This window comes from Furipterus horrens, unplaced genomic scaffold, assembly GCF_987537825.1.
Source record: "Furipterus horrens unplaced genomic scaffold, mFurHor1.1.pri manual_scaffold_3, whole genome shotgun sequence".
Lineage (NCBI taxonomy): Eukaryota > Metazoa > Chordata > Mammalia > Chiroptera > Furipteridae > Furipterus > Furipterus horrens.
In genome coordinates this window covers 24,771,296-24,796,675 of record NW_028327173.1, presented here as the reverse complement: position 1 = coordinate 24,796,675, position 25,380 = coordinate 24,771,296, and the positions used below count along the sequence as shown (strand labels likewise).

The 25,380-nt window shown below is 44.3% G+C and overlaps 1 protein-coding gene across 1 annotated transcript; it reads left to right on the top strand.

Moving 5' to 3' along the window:
* The first annotated feature begins 1,499 nt into the window (after positions 1 to 1,499).
* GNL2 (G protein nucleolar 2) lies at positions 1,500 to 24,611 on the top strand. The gene is made up of 16 exons (XM_090269137.1): positions 1,500 to 1,685; positions 3,891 to 3,975; positions 5,127 to 5,221; positions 6,755 to 6,894; positions 9,702 to 9,886; positions 11,727 to 11,793; positions 12,674 to 12,832; positions 13,382 to 13,495; positions 17,281 to 17,409; positions 18,105 to 18,209; positions 18,985 to 19,143; positions 19,351 to 19,464; positions 21,697 to 22,154; positions 22,522 to 22,601; positions 23,661 to 23,749; positions 24,417 to 24,611. The coding sequence occupies exons 1-16, from the start codon at positions 1,622 to 1,624 to the stop codon at positions 24,567 to 24,569; spliced, it is 2,196 nt and encodes a 731-aa protein (XP_090125263.1). The 5' UTR covers positions 1,500 to 1,621; the 3' UTR covers positions 24,570 to 24,611.
* Positions 24,612 to 25,380: the final 769 nt, after the last annotated feature.

Genomic DNA, 25,380 nt, shown 5'->3' with positions numbered 1-25,380 from the left:
AATCCTCACCTGAGGATATGTTTATTGATTTGAGAAACAGAGAGAGAGAGAAACATCTATGTGAGAAACATCTATCAGTTGTCTTCCATATGCACCCGACCAGGGATCAAATCAAACCCACAACCTAAGTATGTGCCCTGACAAAGGTGTGTGTGGGGGGACCCCAACCTTTTGGTGTATGGGATGATGCTCCAACCAACTGAGCAACCTGGCCAGGGCAAAAATAGAAGGCGTTTATAGGCAGAAAGAGAATGGAACTAAGAAATTAAAAGAGTGAATTATTTCGGGCCAGGGTCTAATTATGCAGATTACCTCACTATTGTTGATCAGGAAATTACAGATTGATTAAAAATCCTACTCGTGGGAGAGGCTGAAACTACAGTTAGGTTAGTTACTAAGTTTTGGTTTGGTGATGTAGCTTAGCAAAAGTGACTCCACTATGGCCTGTTGTTTCTTTTTTTAACAACAGAAAGACTTCTCCAGTAGGAAGGGGGTTGCCAGGTAAAATACAGGGTGCCCAGGTAAATTTGAATTTAAGACAATGAATTTCTTTTAGCATAAGTATGTCCAAAATATTGCAAGGGGCATAATTATCTTAAAAATTATTGTTTATTTGAAATTCACTTAACTGGGCATATTTTTATTTGCAAAATCTTGCAACCCTACTAACAGTATGGACATTTGAGTTGAGAAATGAATTACCAGGAGGAACTAAGCAAAGATTCAGGAAAAAAGTGATTCAGGCAGAGGGAGCATCCCCTGTAAATGTCAGAATAACCAGAGGGAGGTACTGATGAAGTCGGATAAATAGGCAGGGGCCAGATCATGCCGAATTCTGTAGGGATACAGAATTTTGTATCCAGACAGACAGAATTTTGTCTGTCTCTCTCTCGCTCTAAGCCATTGGGGTTTTAAGGAGAGGGTGACAAAATCTGATTGATATCTGGCTACTGTATGGCCAATCACTTTTAGACGGGCTTAAAGGACAAATTCAGATACTTAAACTTGAGCTTGTGCCATAGGCCTGGGGCGAGGCTTTGTTTGTTTGGGGTGGATCCTACTAGCAGCTCTAGGTCCTCCGTCTAGGGCAGTGGTCCCCAACCTTTTTGGTGCCAAAGGCCGGCTTCGTGTAAGGCAATTTTTCCACGGAAGGGGTAGGGGGTGGGGACAGGAGGGCGCAGCTCAGGCGGTGATGCCAGCGAGCGAAGCTTCGCTTGCTCGCCCGCCGCTCACCTCCTGCTGTGCGTCCCGGCTCCTAATAGGCCACACGGACCGGTACCGGTCAGCGGCCTGGGGTTTGGGGACCCCTAGTCTAGCTTATCCAGGAGGTTGCTAGGGAGGGACAGCCTGGCGGTTGCTAGGGAGGGAAGGCGCGGCCTTGGTGCGAGGATTGGCCTAAGGCGCCTGAGCGGGGGTGGGGCCAGGAGTGCGGCGGCGAGCTCAGCACGATCGCAGGAAGTCGTGCAGGGGAAAGGGGAGGGGCGAGCGGAAGTGACGTCGGACTTGCACACGTGGTCTAGAGTAGTTCACGCGGGTCACTTCGGCGGAGTTTGGGAAGTTACGAGCTCGTTTACCCGCGGTGGGCCTAACCTAGCCCTCCAGTCCTCGACCCGTCGGCAAGATGGTGAAGCCCAAGTTCAAAGGACGGAGCACCATCAACCCGTCTACGGCCAGCACAAACCCCGGTCGGTACTGGCAGCGGGGCGCGCGGAGGGTGGAGCTTGGAGGAAGCTTGAGGGGAGGGCTTGGAGGAGACAGAGAGGGCGGGGGTGGGGTGGGGACACCCGGATGGTATTGCCTGGCGTGACTTCGAGCTGAGTGGCTACTGGGGAGTGAGAAAGTGTTTTCTACTTTCGGAGGCGTTGTGGAGTGCTGACGTCTTGCACGCCTGTCAGGGCTATGTGTGGGCCCTAGGTCTAAAGTCGGGGAAGGGAACACTCAGGCTGGCAGCCGTGGGGCGACTCCGGTTGTGAGGTGCAGAGACTGGGAAGCTGTCAGTTGGAAGGGACAGTTAAAACTTCACCTCTTCTTGTGCACCTGCGAGGATGAGGCGTTGAAGCCCCTCCCCCAGTATATTTCCGTTTTCTATGATTCCACCTTTCCAGCTCAAGGAATTTCCAGAAGTAAATTAGATAAAGTCAGATTAAAAGTGTAGACCAACCCAGCTGGCTTTTTATACTTGGCCACATTTGCCTCCCACCTAATCTTTAACCATTTAAATGAGAAAGGGATTGTAGGTTTAGCTCTTGGGAGTCATCCCACGTGGTAAAGCTCAGACAAAATCCTACAGATAAATACATAACAATGTTTTTGGAGATGTGTATGAGTTTTGCGGAGGTTCCTCCAATAGGATGAACAAGATAGACTTCGAGGAGTCCCTTTCATTGATTTAGTTACTAAGACTTTGTTTTTATATATGATTTAAAGTTTTTGATGATTTTCATGTTGAGTGTTTTCTCTGGATTGCTGGTAAGTTACTCAGTTTGTGTATACTGGAATCTTAGAATGCGAGACCTAAAAAGGTCCTTAGAGATCATGATGTTATAGGCGAAGACACTGAGCCCAAATAGGGGAAGTGGCTTGTTACAATTAGTACAGTTAATGAGCAGTAAGGCTGCCGGTACTGTGATTTTAGCCTGTTTTCTGCTACATCACTTCAGGAGTAGACAGGCGCTTTGAAGGGATACCAAAATAAGAAATGAGGCTCGTATTACCATGGTTATTTGTTCTTCTCATTCTCTCTGAGACGTAAAGCAAGAACTACTAACTGTGGCTCAAATTAGAATCAAATAGTAGAAAGTTAGGAAACTGGTACATTAGGAACACATCAAAATTGTAGTCTCCATGGCACCTTGCATGTAGCAGACACTCAGTTTCTGTTAAACTGAGACCCAGAGGTAGGTGTCCTAGAAGTTAAAAGCTTTTGTTCAAATTGTGGCTTTGCCACTTAGGAACTGTGTGACCTTGGGCAAGGTATTTGACCACCATGCATCAGTTTCTTAGCCTGCAGAATGGGGATCGTCGTCGGCAGCCGTCCGTCTCGAGAGACGATGGTGTAGCTTCTTAAGAGTCTATCTGCACCGCCGAGAATGGCTGTGCAGTCCGACTCGGGAGTGACACGGTATCTGTCTCCTCCCGTGTTGAATCGACATCTTGCGATGACGCTGGGGTGTCCTCTCCAGTGAAGCTGAAGCTACAGAGCCTGGGCAGGGTGATATGGAGGGTCTGCTGTTGCCCATGTAGCAGACCCCCCCCCTCTTCGCAGCTGAAGGGTCCAAGGGAAAGACGAGTCAATACAGCTTGGCTTCAGGTGCGCCGCAGGAGTTGCCGGTGTTGACTACAACGTCAAACCGCCTTAGGGACTCCGGCTCCGGATTTTCTGTCGGGGTTTACTCCCTTAGCCTTTCCCCTGAAGAGGTATGCCGCAAGGCAGCGGAGGTTTTTTGGAGTCAGAGTTTTCCTTCTCTGATGTGCCCTGACTGGAAGATCGAACCAGCGACACTTAGCTCGCAGGCCGACGCTCAATCCACGGAGCCAAACCAGCCAGGGAAGAATGGGGATAATGTGTCCATTTTTATAGGATTATTGTATGGACTACACGAGACAATGCCTATGATGTGGATAGTACAGTGCCATAATTAATGCTCAAAAATATTAACCATGATCATTATCAAGTGTAATCCTATTGAGGATCAAAGATTAGGTCAGCTTTGTCATACCATGTAGTTCCAGGAATAATAACTTCATTGGAATAACATATGGAGAAAGTAGAGATTTTGCAGTGAGGTGTCAGCCTGTCTACTCTGAACTAATTGGCATGTTTGAAACAGTGTTCATACTTAAACATGTTGGTTATCTAATAGTGTGCAACCTACTTCTGTGCTTCCTAGATCGAGTGCAAGGAGCAGGAGGCCAAAACATGAGGGACCGGGCCACAATTCGGCGCCTGAATATGTACAGGCAGAAGGAGCGCAGGTGAGCACTGGGCACTGTCATTCCTTCCCCTTTCCTCCATGCCCTTGACTTGTAGCTGAGACCCATTTGGTAGTCCCACCCCCACTTTCCCTAAATAGGAGTAGTGTATTTTCTTCTTTTTTTAAATCCTCGCCTGAGGATATATTTATTGATTTGAGAGAGAGAAAGGGGGGTGAGAGAGAAACATCGATCGGTTGCCTCCCATATGCGCCCCGAATGGGGGGCAGACCTGCTACCTTTTGGAGGCACGGGGATGATGCTCCAACCAACTGAGCCACCTGGCCAGGGCCGGAGTAGTGTATTTTCAAATATTGTTTTACATAGGTGTTGTGATGAATTGTGAAGTTTTGGTTCAAGGTAAGGGTAGTGCGTGATGAAATGATTGTGTCACAGTATCCTCCAGCAGTTAGAAGTCTTGTTCCTCACAGCCTCAGCCAGCATGAGTGGCATGTTAATCTCGAAGTGAAATATCTGTCAGGTAGAAATCTAGTTTTTCACAAAGCATATAGGACTGTAGTTGTAAAAGCTGCCAGAAAACTTGCTTTTTAATGCCGAACTTTAGATCCCAACATCATGGCCCTTGAAAACTCATCACAGCCCTAAGTTCTGCTGAGGCAGCCTCTACCACAGGGACTTGCTGAGTGTGGCATTTTGCTTGCTGGCCTTAATTGGTTTGGTAATTAGATTCTTTATCCGTTCTAAAAGATGAGTCTAAAACACAAACGTCAATTAACTTAATTTGCCTTGGTCACCTACTCTGTAGTTTGTTTTAGAATTTTGAGTTCCAGCATAAATCACCCTCAACTTAAAATCCGTATAAAGCAGCCTTTAAATAATTACCTAAAAAACTCGAGTATGTGGGTTTTGTTTTTAAAGCAAGAAACAGTAAACAGATTTTTAAACATCGGCATTATTTGTTATTCATTTAGCAGAAATCATTATGTGCTCTGTTGCAAGAGGTTAAATGGCTTTGGGCAATCTGTTTCAAATGTAGAAATGCTTTTTGTTTACTGAAATCTGTATTTCATGATTATTTAAAACCAAAAAAGAAAAGAAAAGGTCCTTTTGATGGAAAGGGTATTCTGTAAACCAAACTTTGCTGTTGCCTTTCTTCTGTCCTCAACCAAAGTCTGTTAATTTCCTCAATTTAGGAACAGTCGTGGTAAAGTGATTAAGCCTCTGCAGTATCAATCAACGGTGGCTTCTGGCACAGTGGCGAGAGTGGAGCCAAATATTAAATGGTTTGGTGAGTATTGCCCTCTGTTACTTTTGCTCTACAAAAGGTGTGCTGTATGGAAAAGGGTGGGATGTTCAGGTGTCTAAAAGGCAGGAGTTTTGGGGTGAGTGGAACTATCAAGGATTGTTATTAGAAAGGAATGAAATAAAAGTACCCATGGTGGAAAAAGAGCACAGACAAGTAGAGGTGGTAGATTTCATAAATAACTTCTTTTTGAAAAGAGCTCATTGCTGTAAGTGACCCTCTTAAACAGATAAGACCGCCCCTGATGACCAGCATTCATAGACCTTAAAACTCATTTCGTCATTTATGGTCACTTGGAGAGGTTACTGTTGGAGAGATGCCTGTGGGTGTGTTTGGGCTTTTGCTTAAAGAGTGAGTGCATTGGCCTGAAGTTCCTCTGAGATGGGTTATATTTGAACGGAATGACAGTGAAAGGATCTCATTGTTGGTCCTTCCCAGGGCTTCCTTTGGAAAGTCACCTTCCTTACAATTGGGGCTTTCCTGCTTCCATAGCCACTGCTGCTGTGTGGGCATGCCAGGTGCTTGCACCCCTTTGTTTGTCTGGTGTTTGACCTCTCTGCTTAGGGGCACTTGGCAGCTGCCTGTGAATATCTCTTCCATCTTTTATGGGATACCCCCAGGAAACTGCGGCACAGAAAAGCATCAAAGGAAACTCCACAGAGGGGCCTTCAGCATGTTGGCTAAGTACTGTGACTCTAGATCTAGACCACCTGCTTTTGAATCCCCTGGATTCTGCTGTTTCTGTGACCTTGGGCACATTAACCGTTTGTTCATCAATTTCCTCATCTTTAAAGTGAAGATAAAAATAGTGCCTATCTCATAGAACCATTGTGCAACTAAATGAGTAAACCCGCATCAAGTGCTGAGTGTCGTGCCTAGCAAGTAGTGAGTACAGCATAAGCATTAACCGCTGGCGTCATCAGCATCTTGAGGTCTGCATTTGTGCTGCGACATGCTGCTTAATGGAATGCATTCTTTGGGGTCTCTCACTTACAAGATGTTCTCCAGGTAGTGATACATACCTTTATGGTTCCCTTACGTGGATTTATTGGTTCATTTACTAGTCCCTTCAAACCCTTGTAATCCTAAAAACAGCAGCTGACTCTTAGGTTCTGTGCTTCAGGATTCCCTATGTATACCAACAGATCAGCTGTGATTGGCTCCAAATTTCTTTGCTAGATCTAACAGGAAGTAGGACATTTGTCAAAGTCTGAGTTCCAGTCAGTGATGTTTATTTTTCCAGTTTCGTCCAGTCAGGAAATTGGGCTTGGAAAACTATTGAAACCCCCGTGTGTCTGCATTGGTAGATGAGTTCACAGTATAGTCAGTGCAGAAGAGGCAGTTTTCTTGTTTTTGTCTTTTTCCTCTTTTAAGTTTGAAAATGGCTTCATGGATGGATGGATCAGGTGTTTGGGTGAGCAAGGGCAATTTTAAAATTACCGCACTGTGTCATTGGGGAGATGGACGCAGAAGCAAGAAGGAGTTGTTATTAAATGGCAGCATTCTTTCATAAACCAGGAAACACACGTGTGATCAAGCAGTCATCACTACAAAAATTTCAAGAGGAAATGGATATAGTTATGAAGGATCCATACAAAGTTGTCATGAAGCAAAGCAAGTTACCCATGTCTCTCCTCCACGATCGGATCCGGCCTCACGTAAGATAGAGGCGTCCCTGGTAATGGGGTTTCTTTAGCAAATGCCTCGCAAATCCTCTATCATGTTGGTCTCTTGTTTTTCTGTAGAGGATAGTGACTGGAATGCAGTGCTGATGAGAACTCTGCACCTGTGCCAGGGGTCTCACCTGTCCAGGGGTCTCACCTGTAGTATGAATCGCATTGGGTCAGGGACGTTCAGTAGCATGCTGACCAAAGTGCTGGCTTTGGAGGCAGACCTGGATTTTCATCTTTGCTCTACCCCTTCCTATGGCCTTCATTACATTCCTCTGAGCTTTCCCTTCCCCGGCTGTGAAGTCAAGATAACCCACCTCCTCAGGTGACGATGCAGGTGGGACATTGGTAAAACTCTGGGCACAGAGTGAGCACACGGCCTGCTTCCTCATCAGAGTTAAGTAGATCATAGCTATTGCTAATGCTGTTTTTCCTTTTTTTTTTTTTTTGGTAGGCAAACTTGTTTAAGCAGTAATTCCATCAGACTTTGGGGAAACGTAGAAGTAGGATTGGGTCAGTAGGAGGGAGCCCTTTGGTGGTGGGTACTTACAGCTTCTGTGAGATCCTTGGAGATCCCTTTGAGCTAAAGGAAAAGGATGCTGGTCAGATAAGTTGCTAATCACTGAAGTTCAAAGTGTAGTAAGGACTGAATCGGGCTTGAGTGGAATGAGTTTTGCACAGAACTAAAGAAATGGCCTAATGTTTTCCTTCACATTTTTACTTGCATTGAATAATAATTCCCAGAAATGGAGCCAGTGCATAAGCTTCAGTTCCAGTATGAGGAGGGGAAGAAAACATTGACATGCATACATGGATTAACAGTTCAAAGAAAAGTGTTTACTTGCAGAACAAAATAAAAACCAAGGCCTGGTTATTGCCTCAGGTTTTATCAATTACGCTTTGTTTTATGACAGGCTAGAAGAATGGCACCTATTAGTGGAATGACTGTTTTCTTTCAGAGAAACACATGAGTGTAATTCATGAACCCCAGACAAGTTGCTCATTTCCCTTGTTCTCTTCGTCTCTTCTCCCTAAAGCCATCTTTCAACAAACTATTGAATCCTGTTTATGAGAAGAACAGAGAGGTTCTATTATGGACTTATTGATTTGTAGCCTATTCCAGTTCACTGCTTCCAGAACCCAGTATACTTAACTATCAGATGTGTAGAAATGAAGGCTCTGCAGCTATAGCAGTCAGCTTATATTTCGATGCAGATAGCTACTCAGAGTAATTGATGAGTGTTCTGCTTTGGCCTCCAGAAACTTTACCTATTCTATTTTAGCATGATGCCTACTACTCGTTATAAAATCTAATTTGGCCCTGGCTGCTGTGGCTCAGTGGATTCAGTGTTGGCCAGTGAACTGAGAGGTTGCTGGTTCGATTCATGGTCAGGGCACATGCCTAGGTTGTGGGCCAGGTTCCCGGTTGGGGATGTGTGCGAAGCAGTCAGTCCATGTTTTTCTTGCACATCATGGATGTTTCTCTCCCTCTCCCTGTCCCTCTAAAAATAAATAAAATCTTTTTCTTTTTTTAAATCTAATTTGGAGATTGCTGAATAGTGGAGTCAGATAGTTTTAACATTTGCACATTCAGTTAAATGTGCATTATAATGATATTTCTGCAGCAATACATTAAAAGCACTAACTTAATTCGTATGTGTGCTTCATTATGTACTGTGCATTACTAACATACAGATTTATATACATAAATTCATGGGTGCTGTATCTTAGGTTATTTAGAAGATTTTAGAGGATAATTTTAATTGTAATTTTTCCAGTGTAAACACATCTGTGCTTGGGAATGTTCCCTTGTTGGAAGGTAGCAAGTAAAACTTAACTAAGAGATGGGTTAGGGGATTTGAGAAAATGATACCAGCTTAAGGGTCTTCAGGAATTAGAAGGGGGCTGTTAAAGTTCAGAAGCCTCTGGGTTGTCCTGTCATCTGTGTTTAGTAGCCGGTGCTTACAGAGGAGCTTGTACTGTGGGGCAGAGAGTGGTGTGTTTTGTTTTGTTTTTTCTGAGGATAGTCTCAGCCGGCTGTTAGCATTCTGTTACGTGATAGATCCTAACTCAAACTCTGACTTTTATCCGGTTTCAAAAATTCCTATGCCCGTAACTTCTTTACAGTCACATCAAGTTCTAGTTAGTATCAAGTTCCTTTTATCACATCTAAACTATTATTTCGGACTTTCGCTAGATGTTTTTCATCTGAAGACATTCCATGTGCATTTAATAAAAACGTTACCTAAATTAGGGAAAATGTTATCTGAAACTAAAATGCGTCTTACAAAACAAGCAATTCCTTTTAGCCGTGAAAGAAATGAACTTCTAAGAAAAAGTTGGCATTTACAGTTGTTTTAAAAAAAACACACAGATTGTGTATGATTGTTCTTGACAATATCTGTGAATTTGGCAAATTTTATGCATTTGTTTGAAAGCCCCCCCCCCCAAAAATATGGTCAAAAAAGATAAGTTAATTTTCAGCACTGTAGCCTTAATTACATTTGACTGAAGTTTATGATAAATGAAATAAAGCAGAGTTTTTGGCAACTATTCATATTTGCTCTGTTTGTATTACTTTTGTATTTATGCAAAAAAGCTTACAGACTTCAGAATACAGGAACAAGTGCTTTTGCTGTTTAAGTATTTCTGATTTGAAATCAGGATGTATCCATGTATATTTTGGTGTGGCATGACTGTTAGAAGAATAAAGGCAGAAAGCCTTTAGGTTTATAATTTTTTGCATTTTCTCAGTACTTCCCTTAGTTTTACCAGTAATTCTCCTTTCTCTTTAGAACTCAAAGGTGCACATTCTTGATACCAAGAGCTTCGAAGCTACATTTGGCCCTAAGTCACAGAGGAAGCGACCAAATTTATTTGCAAGTGACATGCAGTCTCTTGTAGAAAATGCAGAAATGTCCACTGAGAGCTATGACCGGGACAAGGATCGTGATTTGGTAACTGAAGACACAGGTGTGAGGTACAGTTTTAAAATTCACACAGGTCTCATCATTTGCTCTCCACAGCAAGACATTTTCTCTACGCTTATTTTGTCTACGCAAAGCTCAGTGATTTAACTCATGGACGCAGAGTTATCCTCTTTTCTTAGACTAGAAAAATTAGTGAAATTGGGACCAGACTGAATAAGGCGGCTTGTTTACTGTAGGTCTCTTTCTTCATCCCCAAAGTAAAAATAATAATGCTTTCTTCTTCATTATAAGAGCAGTATATTCTCTCACGGGCAAATTAGGAAATATAGTTAAAGTTGAAATGCAACCAAAAATAAGAACTCATAAGCCCAACCTGTGTCAAGCATTGTGAAGATCAGGACCACCGGGGGATTCGTGGATGGTCATTGAGGGTTTCTGTGACCCTTTGAAGATTTATGTATATGTATAAAGGTGGTGGGGTATTGTTGTTTTTAGTTTCGTATTGTTTTAGGGAGGTGGGAAGAGACGGGGTCCATACATTTATCATATTCTCAAAGAAGGTTATATACTTCTAAATATGTCTTACAGTTTTTATTCATGACTATAATACCTTAATACTGTATTTTAACTTGCCTTTTATTTTAATACTTTTTCTAAATGTATTAACAGCAACACAATATTTAATGTCTGAGCAGTGTTTGTTATGGCCGGTCCCACTCCTGGATGTTTACACTGTGTATAGTTTTCCCCCTTGCAAATAACGTAAGAGTAAAACATTGTGACCAAACCTTTCTCAGTCCTTAGTCGTTACCCAGGGATAAATTCTCATGGGGAAATCACCATATCAAAGATTGCGTGTGGTAATGAGCAGCTGCCACGTTACCCTCCATTTCTGGGGTCACTGGCTTAGTTTCCCTGCACAGTGCCAGATAGTCCCCTGCTTTCTCTTGTGGCTCTCAAGTGCCTTAGCACAGAGCCGCTGTCCCTTGGCTGCAGTGATGCCCCTCAGCGCTGTCCTCAGCCTGCACTGAGCTCTGGGCCTCCCAGAGTGATGTCAAGCCCTCTGAGGCCCAGCCAGAAGAGGCGGCTGGGTCCTTTATCCTTAAAATGATTTGGACTTTGTAGTTGGCTTTGTGTTCCTCCTCTGATTTGAAGTTTGTCTTCCTCCAAAAGGTACAGTAGGTAACTTTTTGTTTCAAAGACAATAAACAGATTCTCAACCTAATCAGAAAAAATCCACTTGATACAGGAGTGGTGGAGTGTAGATTATGGTTCATGTCCTGCCAGTTCCTCTTCATAATTCTCCAACATATTGCCTAATTACACTTGCTTTTTAAAAAAAAAAAGTTATTATAAAATACACGTATCATAAAATGTTCCACTTTAACCTTTCTATAATTCGCTGGCATTAAGTACATTCATATGATTATGAAATCATCGCCATTATCCACCTCCAGAGTTTTTCACATCATCCCAAACTGGAATTCTGTACCTATTAAACAATAACTCCCCATTCTCCTTCTCCCTGGGCCCTGGCAGCCGCCATTCACTCTACTTTCTGTCTCTCATGCGTTTGACTGCTCTTAGGAGCAATACTTCATGTAAGTGTAGTCATACAATAGTTGTGTAATGTCCTCGGGGTCATCCATGCTGTAGCACTGATCAGCACTTCATTTTTTTAATTACTGAATAATGTGCACTTTAAAAAAAAATTCATTCATCTGTTCATGGGCATTTGGGTAGAGTCACTTTTAAAATTAGGTTTGTTTTTGGTCCATCTGCAACTAGTTTTGATGCTCTTTTCCTTTGTTGTATGGTTGACTTTCCCTAAAATAGCTTTTGAATCTTTATAGTATTTCAGTTGCTCACTTTGGGTGCTTTCTTCTTTAGAACTGAAGCACAAGAGGAGATATATAAAAAGGGACAGTCCAAAAGAATATGGGGTGAGCTCTACAAGGTAAGACTTTTAATTCTTTGGCTTGCACAGTCTTATGTGAGCAAATGGATTTTGATATATTGAAGCTCTGTCAGAAAACGTACAAGCTCTGCCGCCCATTCCATCCTCTTCCGCAAAGAAACCAGGATCAAGGTAGCCATGCACATAGCACTATTGCACTAGATAACTGCATTGTTTTATTACTCGTATCATAGTAACAGCTGCCTTGTATACATCCATATATTGTCAGTGTTTCTTTGGATTACTTGCTAGAATGCTAATCCTGTTTAGAGTTGCCATGCATGGTTGGAGCTGCATGAGAAATTTTAATTTACTTAGTCCAGGCCTTGCGTTTCACAGAGAGAACACAAGTCTAGGAAGTTTGACTACCTTACCCAACTGGTTATTGGAAGTCTGTGTCTCCTGAGTCCTGGGCCAGTGCTTGTCAGCTGCCTGAATTATATGTCCACACACTAGTCCTATTTTCAGTAACAGAGGCCTTTGAGCATAGTTGTGTAATTAAATAGTAACATAATAGGAAACTAGTATCATGAAAGCAAACTAAATTTCTTAGTTTTTTGTGAAATACACAAAACCTATAACAGTAGAAACTCTTAGAAGTCTTAAAAAGTAAATGATTCCATGCAATAACACGTGTAATCATGAAATAAGATGGGTTTCATCTAAGCTGGTTTTCCTATTTGAAATTTGACAAGTTTCAGGGGTGAAAAAGAACTTGAATTCTGGTCACTGGGCTTTGGAGTTGTCTACATCTAATTCTCATAAAACTGCTCTGAAGTTACTGCTATTGTTTTATTTTCCTGGGTTCCCTTAAATGTCAGCCCTTGGTCATTTTACCCTTGTACGATAGCAAATCATCTTTGCCTCTTTGAATTTGCAGGTGATAGATTCATCAGATGTTGTAATTCAAGTTCTTGATGCTAGAGATCCAATGGGTACCCGTTCCCCTCACATTGAGACTTACTTGAAAAAAGAAAAACCCTGGAAACATCTCATTTTTGTTCTTAACAAATGTGACCTTGTTCCAACCTGGGCAACAGTAAGTACAGCTGCTGATGCAAAACAGACTTCCGAGGCCACTCAATTCATGTGAGCTTTGAGTGCCGTCAGTTAATTAGTTGCATGGTTTCTAGGCCTTGGGACATTAGTTAAAGTATTGCACTCCTGAGATTGTAGTCACTGAAATGTTCTCATTGAAAACGCAACTAAAATGTGCTTCACTGACTGGGCAGTTACTGTTTATCCTCTGATGGCGGGTAACCAGACAGCTGCAGCGCCCACGGGACGCGTGACGTATGCCCCTTCAGAGGGAGGTGGCTGCCCAGCCCTTGGCCTGTTTCACATCATGTTACATTAATCGCATTTAGTAGCAATGAAGGCGTTGGGGGAATACTGTTTTATATTTAGAAGACAAAAGACAAAGCATTAACTGTCACACTTGAAAAAAACATTTCAAAGAGTTATAGCTAACATTTTCCATAGACAGCTGTATTTTTGAAGCACAATCCTGTAATTCAAGCGCTGATTCTTCCTGTATTGTAAATAAACAAATTACAATTTACCAACATCTTTTCTTTCCCCTCTTTAGAAACGATGGGTTGCTGTCCTCTCCCAGGATTATCCAACACTTGCTTTCCATGCGAGCCTTACTAACCCCTTCGGCAAAGGAGCGTTTATTCAGCTTCTGCGGCAGTTTGGAAAGGTATTCAGACCTGATCGGTCTCTCCGGTTGTGTGGCTAGCTGTAGGTTTACGTTAATTTCTCTTGCCAGTGTGTTGGAAGCTACAAACCTCACTTCCCACATCTTGATAAGGAGAAACGTGGGTTCTACAGATGTAAAAACCTAGAGTCTCAGGATTATAAGGGATTCTGAAATATTTTCTAGGTCAGCCTTGACTCCCATCCCTGACCCTTTCTGCCGTATCTGTGGCACCTCATGGCCCAGCCACTGCTCGATGGAACACGAACACACACGAACACACACACACACATACACACACACACACACACACACACACACACACACACACACACACCACACCACCCCCACCCCCACCCCCACCCCCACCCCCACCCCCGCTGCCACCACCCACCTCCCCCATGTGTGTTTTCTGCCCTGGGCTTTCAAGGCCTGCCGTACTTCCTCTGTCCCCTCGGCCTGGAAGGCACCCTGCCAAACTCCAGTTTCAGATCCTGTCAGATGTGAGTTCTGCAGGGAAGCCCTGAAACCAGATCACCCTAGCAAATGTCCTCAAAGCCTCAAGTTCTGTACCTGCAGCTTTGTGTATTTAATTAATTCTACCTGGCTTCTAACAAAAGACACATGTTCTCTGTCTCACCCTTCCCAACTTCCCAGGGGCAAACACTTCCTACTCCTAGCCTTTTACTTCTGTTATTTTCTGACATATTTTTAATATATGCTTACCAGTCTGTTTCTTGATCTCTGCCATGCCCCCTCCCCTCTGCCCCGTCTTAGGTATTTACGTTACTGTGATGGAAAATGAGGATTAGGTTTCGTACAGCTACCCGCCCTCCACATATACTTCCTTTCCCTCTGTTCTCCCTGTATCATTATATGTTCGGTTAAATTCAGTGTTTACAGCATTATGACGTAAAACATCAGTTGCAGCTGATCCACACAGTGCTGTGATTATCATTGCTTTCTAATAAAACCTCCTGTTTTCCCTGATGTTAATTTACTCTCTTTTATTTGTTACTGGCCCACCAAATCCCCCGGTGCAGCGGGACTTTTCAGAATGTCTGGGCACCTCCCTTCCAGTGGCACGACTGCTCCCTGGCTCGCCGCGGGGTCTTCCTCCTGGCACTTCCACCATCATCCCAAGAATTCCCAGCATTGTTTTCCTGTGTTCGATTCCTTGTTCATTGGGTCTTTTCTTTCTTTCTTTTTTCTTTTTTAAAAGAATTTATTTACTTTTATAGAGTGAGTGGTAGGGAGGGAGAAAGAGAGGGAGAGAAACGATGTGAGAGAGAAACATTGATCGATTGCCTCTCACACACCCCCAACTGGGGACCTGGCCTGCAACCCAGGCATGTGCCCCCACCAGAATTCGAACCAGCAACCTTTTGGTTTACAGGCTGGCGCTCAATCTGCTGAGCCACACCAGCCAGGGCTGGGTCTCCATTCTTAATTGCTCCTTCCTTTTGATGGAACATATATTCAGGATTTTTTTCTTTTTTTTTTAATTCCCAATCTGAAATTTCACAGTGATGTGCTTTAAGATGGGTCTTTATTATTCAGTGAGCTAGACATTGGATGGGACTTTCAGTCTGATATTGTCCTATGTTATTTCTTAGAAACCCTCCCCACCCCCCATGGGTGTTCTCATTCAGGAATTTGGTTTTACCTCCTGGTTTAATTTTTGAGGGTTTTTTTTTTTTATAAACTTTTAATTTCAATATATTTATGACATTTTGCCTTATTTTCTAGGCAATTTCTTGACTTTGATCATCTAACTGTTCTATTGCAAAATTTATTTTGTCTCTCACTTTTAATTTTTAATCCCTGAGAGCTGTTGTTTAACTCCGAATTGTTCTGCTCCCTTTTACAGCCTCTTCCTTTTTCACAGATGGAATATCATCTCTCTCTCTGAGAGTGATAGTGTTGTTCTGAAATGTTTCTCTCTCCCTGCATTGACTGTTTCCTCCCAGTTTTTGTGTGTGTTAGATTTCTGTCTTTTCTGCTACACTCACACTTCAAAGGTCTGATTATTCTTGGCTCTCCATTTATATCTAAGACTGAGTCACTAAAAAAAATAGGCGATAGAGTTTTATTGGGGGGAGGGCATTGAATGATAGACTTTATTGTGGGTTGATTGGATAGACACCCAGTATTTTCTTTAAATATATTTTATTTACTTATTTTTAGAGGCAAAGGGAGGGAGAGAAACATTAATGTGTGGTTACCTCTCATGCACCCCCTAACAGGGAACCCAGCCTGCAACCCAGGCATATGGCCTGACTGGGAATTGAACCAGTGACCCTTTGGTTTGCAGGCTGGAGCTCAATCCACTGAGCCATGCCAGCCAGACACCCAGTATTTCTTTGAAGGACACCCTGGATGTCAGTGTCTGTAGTTTTTTACTCCTGGGCCTGTGAGTTTGCCCAGAAAGATGTTTTCCAGTCTCCAGCTCAGGGGTGGATAAGCCTGGCCAGGGTTCTGGAAACTCAGCAAGAGTAAGGGCCCAAGGGTCTCACTGTTCAATACTTAGGCTGTTGTTAGTCACTTTGGGAACACTTGCTTTCAGCCACTATTAACTCTAAATCTAGGGTCCCTTTGAGGTCTTAAAATTAAAGATCTTTTCAGAAATGCAGTGTTTCAAAAAAATCATTCTCTCCGCAGGCTTGGGGCCGGAGTTGTGTGTCTGTGATGCCTGGGGGAGGGGTGGAGAGTTGGCTGTTCCTACACAGTTTCCACTCATCTCCCAGGATTCTGTGCAGCCTTAGAGCTATCTATGTTGCTAATTTCCGAGGGCTTTTGTGCTTCATTGACACTTAATTTTACTGGATTTTTAGTTTTTCTTCCTTTGTAGCCACTTAGTTTTCATATTTCGTAGTGTGCCAAGTTAGATACTACTTTTTAAAGGTTTCTTTTATTTGTTTAGAGGGAGGAGAAGGGCAGAAGAAAGGGAAAGAAGCACCAATGTATGAGAGACATTGATAGGTTGCCTCTTGCGTTCCCCCAACGGCGGTCTGGCCCACAACCCAGGCAGTGCCCTGACCAGGAATCGAATTAGTGACCCTTTGCGTTTGCAGGCTGGCACTCAATCCCCTGAGCCACACCAGCCAGGGCAGATACTACTTTTTGGTTGCTACTATTTTGTTAATATCACATGTTAGTTTTTATTGATTCTTCTCCAGCTCATTCTTTGGTTTTGTATGTTTGGTTCTATGGGTTTATATGTGTTAACTCCCATTGCTGTCATTCTAGTAGGGTTTGGGGAAGGAGTGAGGTAGGCATGAATGTTCACTTCACCATCTTTGATCAGAAGTCCCCATCCATTTGGAGACCCTCTTCTTGAGCTCTGTGTTCTTCATTTCTTTTTGGCAATGAAAATGCAAAATGTATTGTGCAGCGAAGAGGAGGGATAGGACACGGGATTGACAGTTGGCACATCTGCTAAGGTTCTCTTCCCTGAAGACATTTTATCAGTGATTGGTGTTCTTCTAAACTGATGACTAACAAATTGTTTCTTTCTTTGTTTCTTGACCTACATACTTTTAACCTTAAAACATTCAAGAACAATTTCACATGCATGATGACCGAGGAAATGACTCACCTCTGATTTATTAATGAGTATATGTATCCAGCTGGCTCAGGCTACATAGGTGGTGTGTGTATATGCTTTAAATCAAGTTCTAGCAACAGTTTTGCAGTGTAGCCTTTATGTTAGCGAAGTAATACAACCTGTTTGACCAAAGGGATTTCCATGGCTCTGTGTATGTAGTGTGTATTCTTGTTTTGAACAGTTGCACACTGACAAGAAGCAGATCAGCGTCGGGTTCATTGGCTATCCAAATGTTGGCAAGAGCTCTGTGATAAACACACTGCGCTCCAAGAAAGTTTGCAGCGTGGCCCCCATTGCAGGTGAAACAAAGGTATGTCTGGTTTGAGGGGGTCTTTCTTACTTCCAAGTGTTTTATTCCCACGGAGGGTGATTATTTAGGACGTGGAGATTTCTATCTGCTTCTCTTGAGTGAAGACTGCCATTGAAGGGTTAGTCTCAGCATAATAGTTTAGAATGTAACAGAGTGGTCTCTGCCCGTTTTCATAAGACTAAGAATACTTTGTATGCCACTGTGTGGCTTTGGCATGATTTGGTAAGTACCATTCATATTTAAGTCTGTTTTAAATTGTCACTGCAATCTTTTGCTTTGATGAACAAAGCTAACTCAAGAATACCTGATGGGTTAAGAAAGAAAGAAAGCTCAACACTGGGTAGGTTCTGGCATTGGGGGGTCATACCCTGGAACACAGAATATTTTGGGAGCTTCCAAAAGTACTTTAAAAAATTAGGGAAAGGCTTAGTGGATGTTATTGCACAGTACTAGATGAGGGTCCTACCTCTGCATTGTAGTTATAGACTCTTAGCTGATGGAAGCTATAGTTCATACTCAGTGAAGTGCCTTGTGCATGGGGCAAGGAGAGGAGAGACTTTGCAGCTTAATTATTTACTCAGCAGGTGGCTTCCCTTGGACTCCTCCTACCCCCTTCTCTGTCGTGAACATCTGGGGGTTGCAGAATTAGACTTCTTATGTTTGACCGGGATGTCTCCGGCTTTCTTCTGTCTCAGGTCTGGCAGTATATCACCTTGATGCGTCGTATATTCCTCATCGACTGTCCAGGGGTGGTGTACCCCTCTGAGGACTCGGAGACAGACATTGTGCTGAAAGGTGTGGTGAGTACTCTGGTCCTTGTGGGCTCTTGATTTGCCTTTCAGGGGAAGTGTTCTGTGGGGAACACTGGATTCCTTTGCTTTTCACTCCTTCAGGAGACAGTCTGGGGTCAACCTGTCTGAGCAGATGCTAAACAGAGCGGCCTCTCCATTCCCCTAAAGCCTGTTGGATGAGTTAGTGGAATCATGCACATATCTGGTTAATATCATCGCACAAAAGAGTTTGTCGTTTACACACGGGATCCGAAGGGAAGCGGGGCCTGTTTATGTTCAGTGGTAATTCATCTTCGTGGGTTCATGGGTTGAGTCATTTTGGAACTCAGGTCATTTCCTCACTTGTTTCTGAATACGACTGAAAAACCTTTAACTGGTTCCACTTAACCTTAACCAGCATTGCTGGTGATACATCCTGTGCACATTCCTCCCCTCCTCTCCCAGGCTGTTCCGCTCTCTTTGGGTCCTGGGGTTGGCAGGCTTCTAACCATTCCTGCAAGTGAGTAGCACGAAGCATTCCAAGTTTCAACTGCTTGCGGAAGCCACTCAGTTAGTCCGTGGTGAACTGGGATTAGAGCTGAGTCCTGCGCATCGTGGCTGTGGCCGACTTTTAGCAGCACTCCTTCCAGCCGACCACGTCTGTCCACCCTGGAGACAGGCTCCTGCCAGGCCTGCTGCTGTGTGGTTTTGAAATCTTTTTTTAGATATTGTTACAAACAACGCTGGGAACTTCCCTGCTTCCATAATCGAATTTGTAAGCAAGAGCTTTCCCGTTAATATCTAGGTTCAAGTTGAAAAAATCAAGACTCCCGAAGACCACGTTGGTGCTGTCCTTGAACGGGCAAAACCAGAATACATCAGCAAGACGTACAGGATTGACTCTTGGGAGAATGCTGAAGACTTTCTTGAGAAGCTGGCTTTCCGGACTGGGAAGTTACTGAAGGTGAGCCGGGGTCCGTGAGATTTTAGACTGGGACATCCTGCAGGCACGTGTGTATGTGGCCTGAACTGTTTCTTGTCTGCTGTGTAGGCAGCATGAAACCTGGTGACATGTAAATGGTGATGAGCAACTTGGCGAGCTGATGTGCCTCCAAACTGGGGGTGGTTTTGTTCTTCGAATTTAATTGGGAGTCTTTCTGTGACGTTTCAGGGCGGTGAGCCCGACTTGCAGACTGTGGGCAAGATGGTTCTCAATGACTGGCAGAGGGGCCGCATTCCTTTCTTTGTCAAGCCACCCAACGCAGAGCCCCCCGCAGGCCCCCAGGTAAGGACAGATGGGCCCCCCTTTGGAAAGCATGGTTACTGAGCTAGGTGTGGTATCTCGATTACTCCCATACAGGGTAGGCGCTTCAGCTGTAGCGTCTCCCAACCCAGATTGCCATCGCCATGACCTTGTTGGCAGGTGACATTTGGAGACCGGAAAGTAGATGTATGACAAAAGATCAATTTCAAATGCCTGTCTTTGGGGCCTTGAGAAAAGAGGGCTCAGTTCTGCAGTTCTCTGACACTTAACTCCCAGAGGCAGACCCCACAGGCTAAGGTCTCAGGCCCTCAGGACTGTCCCCACTTCAGATGCCAGCTGCAGATGGGGTTCCCAGGCTATCCCCACTTCTGCCCTACTGACTACAAATCCAAGGGTTCCCACCCTAATTGGTGTGGCTCAGTTGATTGGGCGTCATACTGCAAAGCGGTTTGATTCCTCAGCAGGCACGTGCCTGGGTTGCAGGTTTGGTCCCCGGTTGGTGTGCATATGGGAGGCAGTCTATCAATGTTTCTCTCCCTCTCTTTCTCTCTCCCTTCCCATGTCTAAATAAATAAAGAAAAAATAAGTGGTTCCCAGGTTTATAATGTGCTATAGCAACTCAGTGGAACTCAGAAAAAGTACTTGACTTAGATTACCGGTTTACAAATGAAGACATGCATGGGACAGGAATGGGGGTGTTGGCACGGGGCTTCATGCTCTCCCCAGACACACTGCCCTTCTGGCATATCAGTGTGTTCACCAGCGCAAAAGCTTCCGGGGTTTCATGGAGCTTTCATTACATAGGTGTGGTTGAGCTCAGTCTCCAGCCCTCTAATGAACAGCTTGGGCTTGACCAGCCTCCAAGCTGAAGAGGCCTCACCGTGAGGCATCTCCACAGCAAATAGCCCGGGGTGGTGGGAAGGGGCTTTTATGAATAACAAAGGCCACCCTTGTCTTGACTCAGAAAATCCAAGGATTTTTGGAGCTCTTCTGCCCAGACCTAGCTAGAGTCAAAGACCAAATAGGTATTTTTATTATACTACACGGAGACAGGCAGAAAACAGAAACACCTGTCGGAAGGATTGATTGCAGTGAGGAGAACTGACCCTGGGTAAGGGGCTTGTAGACAGGAGTGCTAGTGTATGTGCTGTGATCGGGGATGGCCTCTGAGGAGGTGGCCCTTTAGCAGAGACCTTCAGTGAGGCAGGAGCCATACGTAGGTCTTAGGAGGAGAAGATTCTAGGCAAAGGGAGCACAGCACTCGAAGGCCCTGAGGCGGGAGAATGCTTGATGTGCCTGTAGTTCTGACAGAAGTTGTGGGGCTGGACCATGTTGGGGAAGGGGAGGGTGATGTGGCCGGAAGCCACGGCTGGTCTTAGGGAGCTGCTGGGTCTGAGGGAGTCCATCACTGCCCTGGTGATCCTGTGTGGAAACAGTGGCGTTATCCTGAATTCTTCCTCCATGTCTAGTCACTAAGTTTAGACAATTAGTTCCTCCTACTCTGTGATTCTTGTCATTTTTTTTTTTTTTCAGTGGTGGTAGAAGAGCCCATGAGAATCCAAAAGGTATAAAAAAAATCACATGACTAGAAAAATGTACACAAATGCATATACATTTAATTTCCGGAATATTATGGATTCCTAACTTATTGAGCAATTTTTTTGGGGGGTGGGGGCAGTATAAGTTCTCTGAGTTTCAGTTGCGAGAATAAAATACGACATCTGTGAAGCACCAGTATCGAGCCTGGCACCTGCGCGTCTTTGTGTCGTTGTCTAATGTCATTTTCACGTCTTCCTCCCTCCTCCTCGCACCCCTCCTTCCAGCTGCCTCCCAGGGCCTCTCCTCAGCACCCAGCACTTCCTAACGACCGCTGCCTCATTCTTATGTAGTTGTGTGTGGGAGAGTTTTGAATGTGTTTTTCTCTACACCCCCCATTCCTACAATCCTCAGGAAGGTGCAGCGAATCTTACCTAACAGTCAACAGGTGACTGGCTGTCATGATTAAATACTCTCAGAGTTGGCTCTTCCTTTGGAACTGCAGATGTAGTCCTTTGATCTGCAGTGCTGAGTTCTGAGTTTAATGCACATTGGTTTACAGTAGGTTAGTGATATGGCTCAAATTCGGGTGTTTTCAGTGCTCCCCCTTAGTCCTGAGAAGAGGACTGCCTCATTTGAGAGCAAGGTATAAATTCAGAGATTCAGTTTTTATTTTCTGATTCCATTTCTCTCCCCAACCCTTTCTGCCCTGAATAGATTCCATCCTCATCATCTCTGGAAGCTGCCACAGAAACAACCCAGAACAACCCAGAAGAGAAAATCACAGAAGTTGTAGGTGAAGAGTTACACTCTGTCACTGAGAAGGAAAAAGGAGAGGGCAGTCACTGTGACACCAACTCAGAGATGCAGCAGATCCTCGCGCGGGTTCGGCAGAACTTCGGCAAAATCAACGTCGTGCCTGAGTTTTCTGGGGATGACCTGGTTCCTTTGGAGATGTCAGATATCGACGAAGAGCTGGAGAACTCTTCTGCAGAGGAGGAGGAGAAGGAGGAACAGGAACAGCAAGGGGACAGTGAGGAAGAGTATGACCCAGAATCCCAGAAAGAGCACATGGAAAATGACACGAAGGCAGCTATTAAAGCCCTGGATGAGAAGATCGCCAAATATCAGAAGTTTTTAAACAGAGCCAAAGCGAAAAAGTTTTCAGCAGTCAGGTAAAGTTTTCATTGCCTCATGAATTGCAGTTTGCTCCATTCTTTCCAAGAAACTTGCCATGAATATTGGAGTGATAATATTTACAAGGGTGGGGGAATCTACGGGGTATTGCCCCCATTTTTGAAAAGAGCCGATATATTGTATTTAAAAAAATTCAGCTCCCTAAAATATGAGAAGCTTCATTGTTGTCTTTTAGATATGCCTGGGGAGCTGCAAGAACAGTCGGGTGTTGTTGTCTGCCAGCAGCGGGGCTATGGGCAGAGGTGTGGGCTGTCTTAAATCTGCCAGGCCGTCACCAGTCAGCACATCACTTGGGCGGTGGAGGGCAATGATGGACAGCCTCATTATGTTGCTTTTCTGTTTCAGGATATCCAAGGGACTAAGTGAAAAGATTTTTGCCAAATCTGAAGAGCAAAGAACAGCTGAAGAAGATGTGGAAGATGCAGGTAGAGTTAAATTATTAAATCATTTAGATGTGATTCACATCTTTGGGAAATCCAAGCTTCATTTCCAGATTATCTCGTACCATCATTATCCACACAATTTTTATTTTTTTATTTTTTTTATTTTTATTTTTATTTTTTTTTATTACCCACACAATTATTTACATTTGGCAGATTACCTGGATCCCGCAATCTTACATATTATACAAATTGGATTAACCACTTTTTATTCTGCACTTTTTTTTTTTTTTTTTTAGTGAAAAGAAAAAGAATTGTTTATTTAACAGTTATATAGATTTAGTTATTTGCGGATTTCTGTTGTTAAGTCTTATGTTCTTTAAAACACCCATAAACACATATCCTTGCCTCCCCCCTACCAAACCTGGCCAGTTTTAGAAAAGTTAGAGAAACCGTTTCCCTACTTCCCAAACACAGTTCAGCTTTACCAGCAGCTGTCAATCACTCAGTTCTGATTGGGGAGGGCCTTTCTGTGCTGTGGTGCCCTCCAGCTCTCAATGCAGAACCGCCTGGATTCTCAGCCTCCTTGGAAACTGCCTTCTTCCTGCAAACCGCATGGATCTCCTCTCCTTCTCAAAACTGCATGGCGAGAGCCTCTTAAAGCGGCCTGGAGACCCCTTCACCAAGCCACATGGAGGGGGCGAGAGAGCGAGCTATTCTGCACATTTCTTAGGATTAAATTGGGAATTCAGGAAACTTCCTCTAAACAGTGTACATTTTAGCCTTATAATTAAAGGTCTTCAGACAGATTTTATTTTTTGCAGTAGACAGGGTGGTTCATGCATTTACTCTATTGGACCAACAGCTTCTAAATCAAGGAGGTGTTTTCATGTCATAAATGCACACCCTGCTGCGGCCCGCGAGGCCCCTCCGGGCCTGGCACCCTCCCTTCCTCATTGCGCTTTACTCTGCGTTCTGCTCACCAGGCTCCATTCACTCTGGCCTTCCTTCTTCCAACATGCCAAGCTCGTTCCCACTTCAGGACTCACAGACACGTTTTGAATAAAAAATTCCTGTTTGTTTGTGTGTGTTCTATGTCTCTAGCACCTGCCAAAAAAGGAAAGAAGAGGAAGGCACACAGGGAAGAGGAGCAGCGTTCAAATAAAACTTGCAAGACGCTCACATCTAAGGAAGTATGTGTTTTTGGTCTTAAATGTCATCCAGGTGTGGAAAGTAAAGAGGAGGAACCCAGTTCTTGAGATGCGCTCTTTCTGAAACTTGGGGTCTAGAGTTGAGTTCAAGGAACCCCAGTCCTAAGTGACCTAGTTGAGGGCAGTTAAATAGGGTCAAAAATTGACCCAATGGATGAAGGTCTTGAGTTCGTGTCTTATGGTTTAGGGGTTCCTGACCGTTGTCCTCAAATGTAGCCTATCGTCTGGAAGAGTTCTTGGGTTTTATGTGGTCCCAAGGAAATGACACATGATGAGCAGAGCTGTTACTAGGCAGACAGATCACTGCTCCCTGTGAAGTTAGCTTTGTAACTGGGCTCTTCAGAGCCCGAGCGGGCCCTCTTGGGAGGTAAAGAACTTGAGAAGTGTTTAGCCTCTGACCAGGGGACCACATGTCAGGAGTGCAGTAGAAAAGAGCCAAGCATTGGATGAGGGCTGGATCAATTGCGTCTGTAAGTTGGAGTCGTCACAAATCAGAGTGGAAGTGTAAACGTGGGTCTGGGAGCTGAAACCTCCCTCGTTGTTAGCACTGACTGTGTCTAGTAGTTGTGGAGGGAGTGTGGGGACGGGGCTCAGGAACGGGGCCAGGTGGCTGGCTTTCAGAGTTTGAACGGCTTGCCTTCTTTTATAGCGGCGACGAGCAGAGCGGCAGCAGAAATCCAAGAGAGTTGGCGTCCGCTACTACGAAACGCACAACGTGAAGAACAGGAACAGGAACAGGAAGACGACCAGTGACTCGGAGGGACAGAAACGCAAACACAGAAACTTCAAGCATAAGCAGTAGCAGTCACATTTTAAAGGCTGTTTATTAAACTATACAAAAATATGCTGTTAGAAACTGCTCATTTTCTTGATGCCCAGTTGGCATTTCTGAGTCCACAGTGCATTTGTTCCGAGGTTGGACGGGTGAAACCTTCCCCGGTGCCAGTGAACATGAGAGAGCCTGCCACCTCATGGGTTTCAGCAGTGGAGTCCAGTGGCACCTCCAACCCTGGTTCCTCCGGAGTGAGACCATCACGTAAATGTCTGACAGAAACTGGGATGAGGTCCATAAAATGGAAAGTGCGATAGTATTTCTTTTGTACTGGCGGTTGGCAATGTTTGGATAGAACAGTAAAAACAAAATTTCAAGGATGTCATGCACATGGCCTAGGCTTTAGAAGCAAAAGCTACAGCAGTTTCCGTCATCCCTCACTGCACCTGGTAGGTGGGTCCAGTGGGGACACGCATGCTCCACTGTCAAGGAGTCGTGGCACTAGTCCATCTCCATGACCAGCATTCTTGCACGTGAGCGACAGCACAGGCAGGTCATAGGGAGTCTTAGAATTCCTCAGGACCCTGGACAAGGGTAGGAGCTGTGACCGCCGATTTGCAAGTTGAGTGAATGGGGCGTGTGCGGCTTGGTGGAACACAGCTCTGTGGGACTGCGGTTCTTCAGTGAGCCTCCAAGCCCCAGCCGGGAGGTATGTGACAGGAAATTGAACGATGGAGGTCACTCAGCTTGCCACCCCAGCCCACCTGGGTCGGCCCTGAGTTAAAGATCTTGGTCGCTCATGTAGTGTTCTAGGTCAGCAAAGCCCCTGAGCCTCCAAACT

Excerpts from the sequence above, each read along its gene's own strand:
- GNL2 (XM_090269137.1), top strand. The coding sequence starts at position 1,622 with ATGGTGAAGCCCAAGTTCAAAGGACGGAGCACCATCAACCCGTCTACG. Across the intron at positions 3,976-5,126 it reads TACAGGCAGAAGGAGCGCAG|GAACAGTCGTGGTAAAGTGA; the intron begins GTGAGCACTGGG and ends TCCTCAATTTAG. Across the intron at positions 23,750-24,416 it reads AGACGCTCACATCTAAGGAA|CGGCGACGAGCAGAGCGGCA; the intron begins GTATGTGTTTTT and ends CTTCTTTTATAG.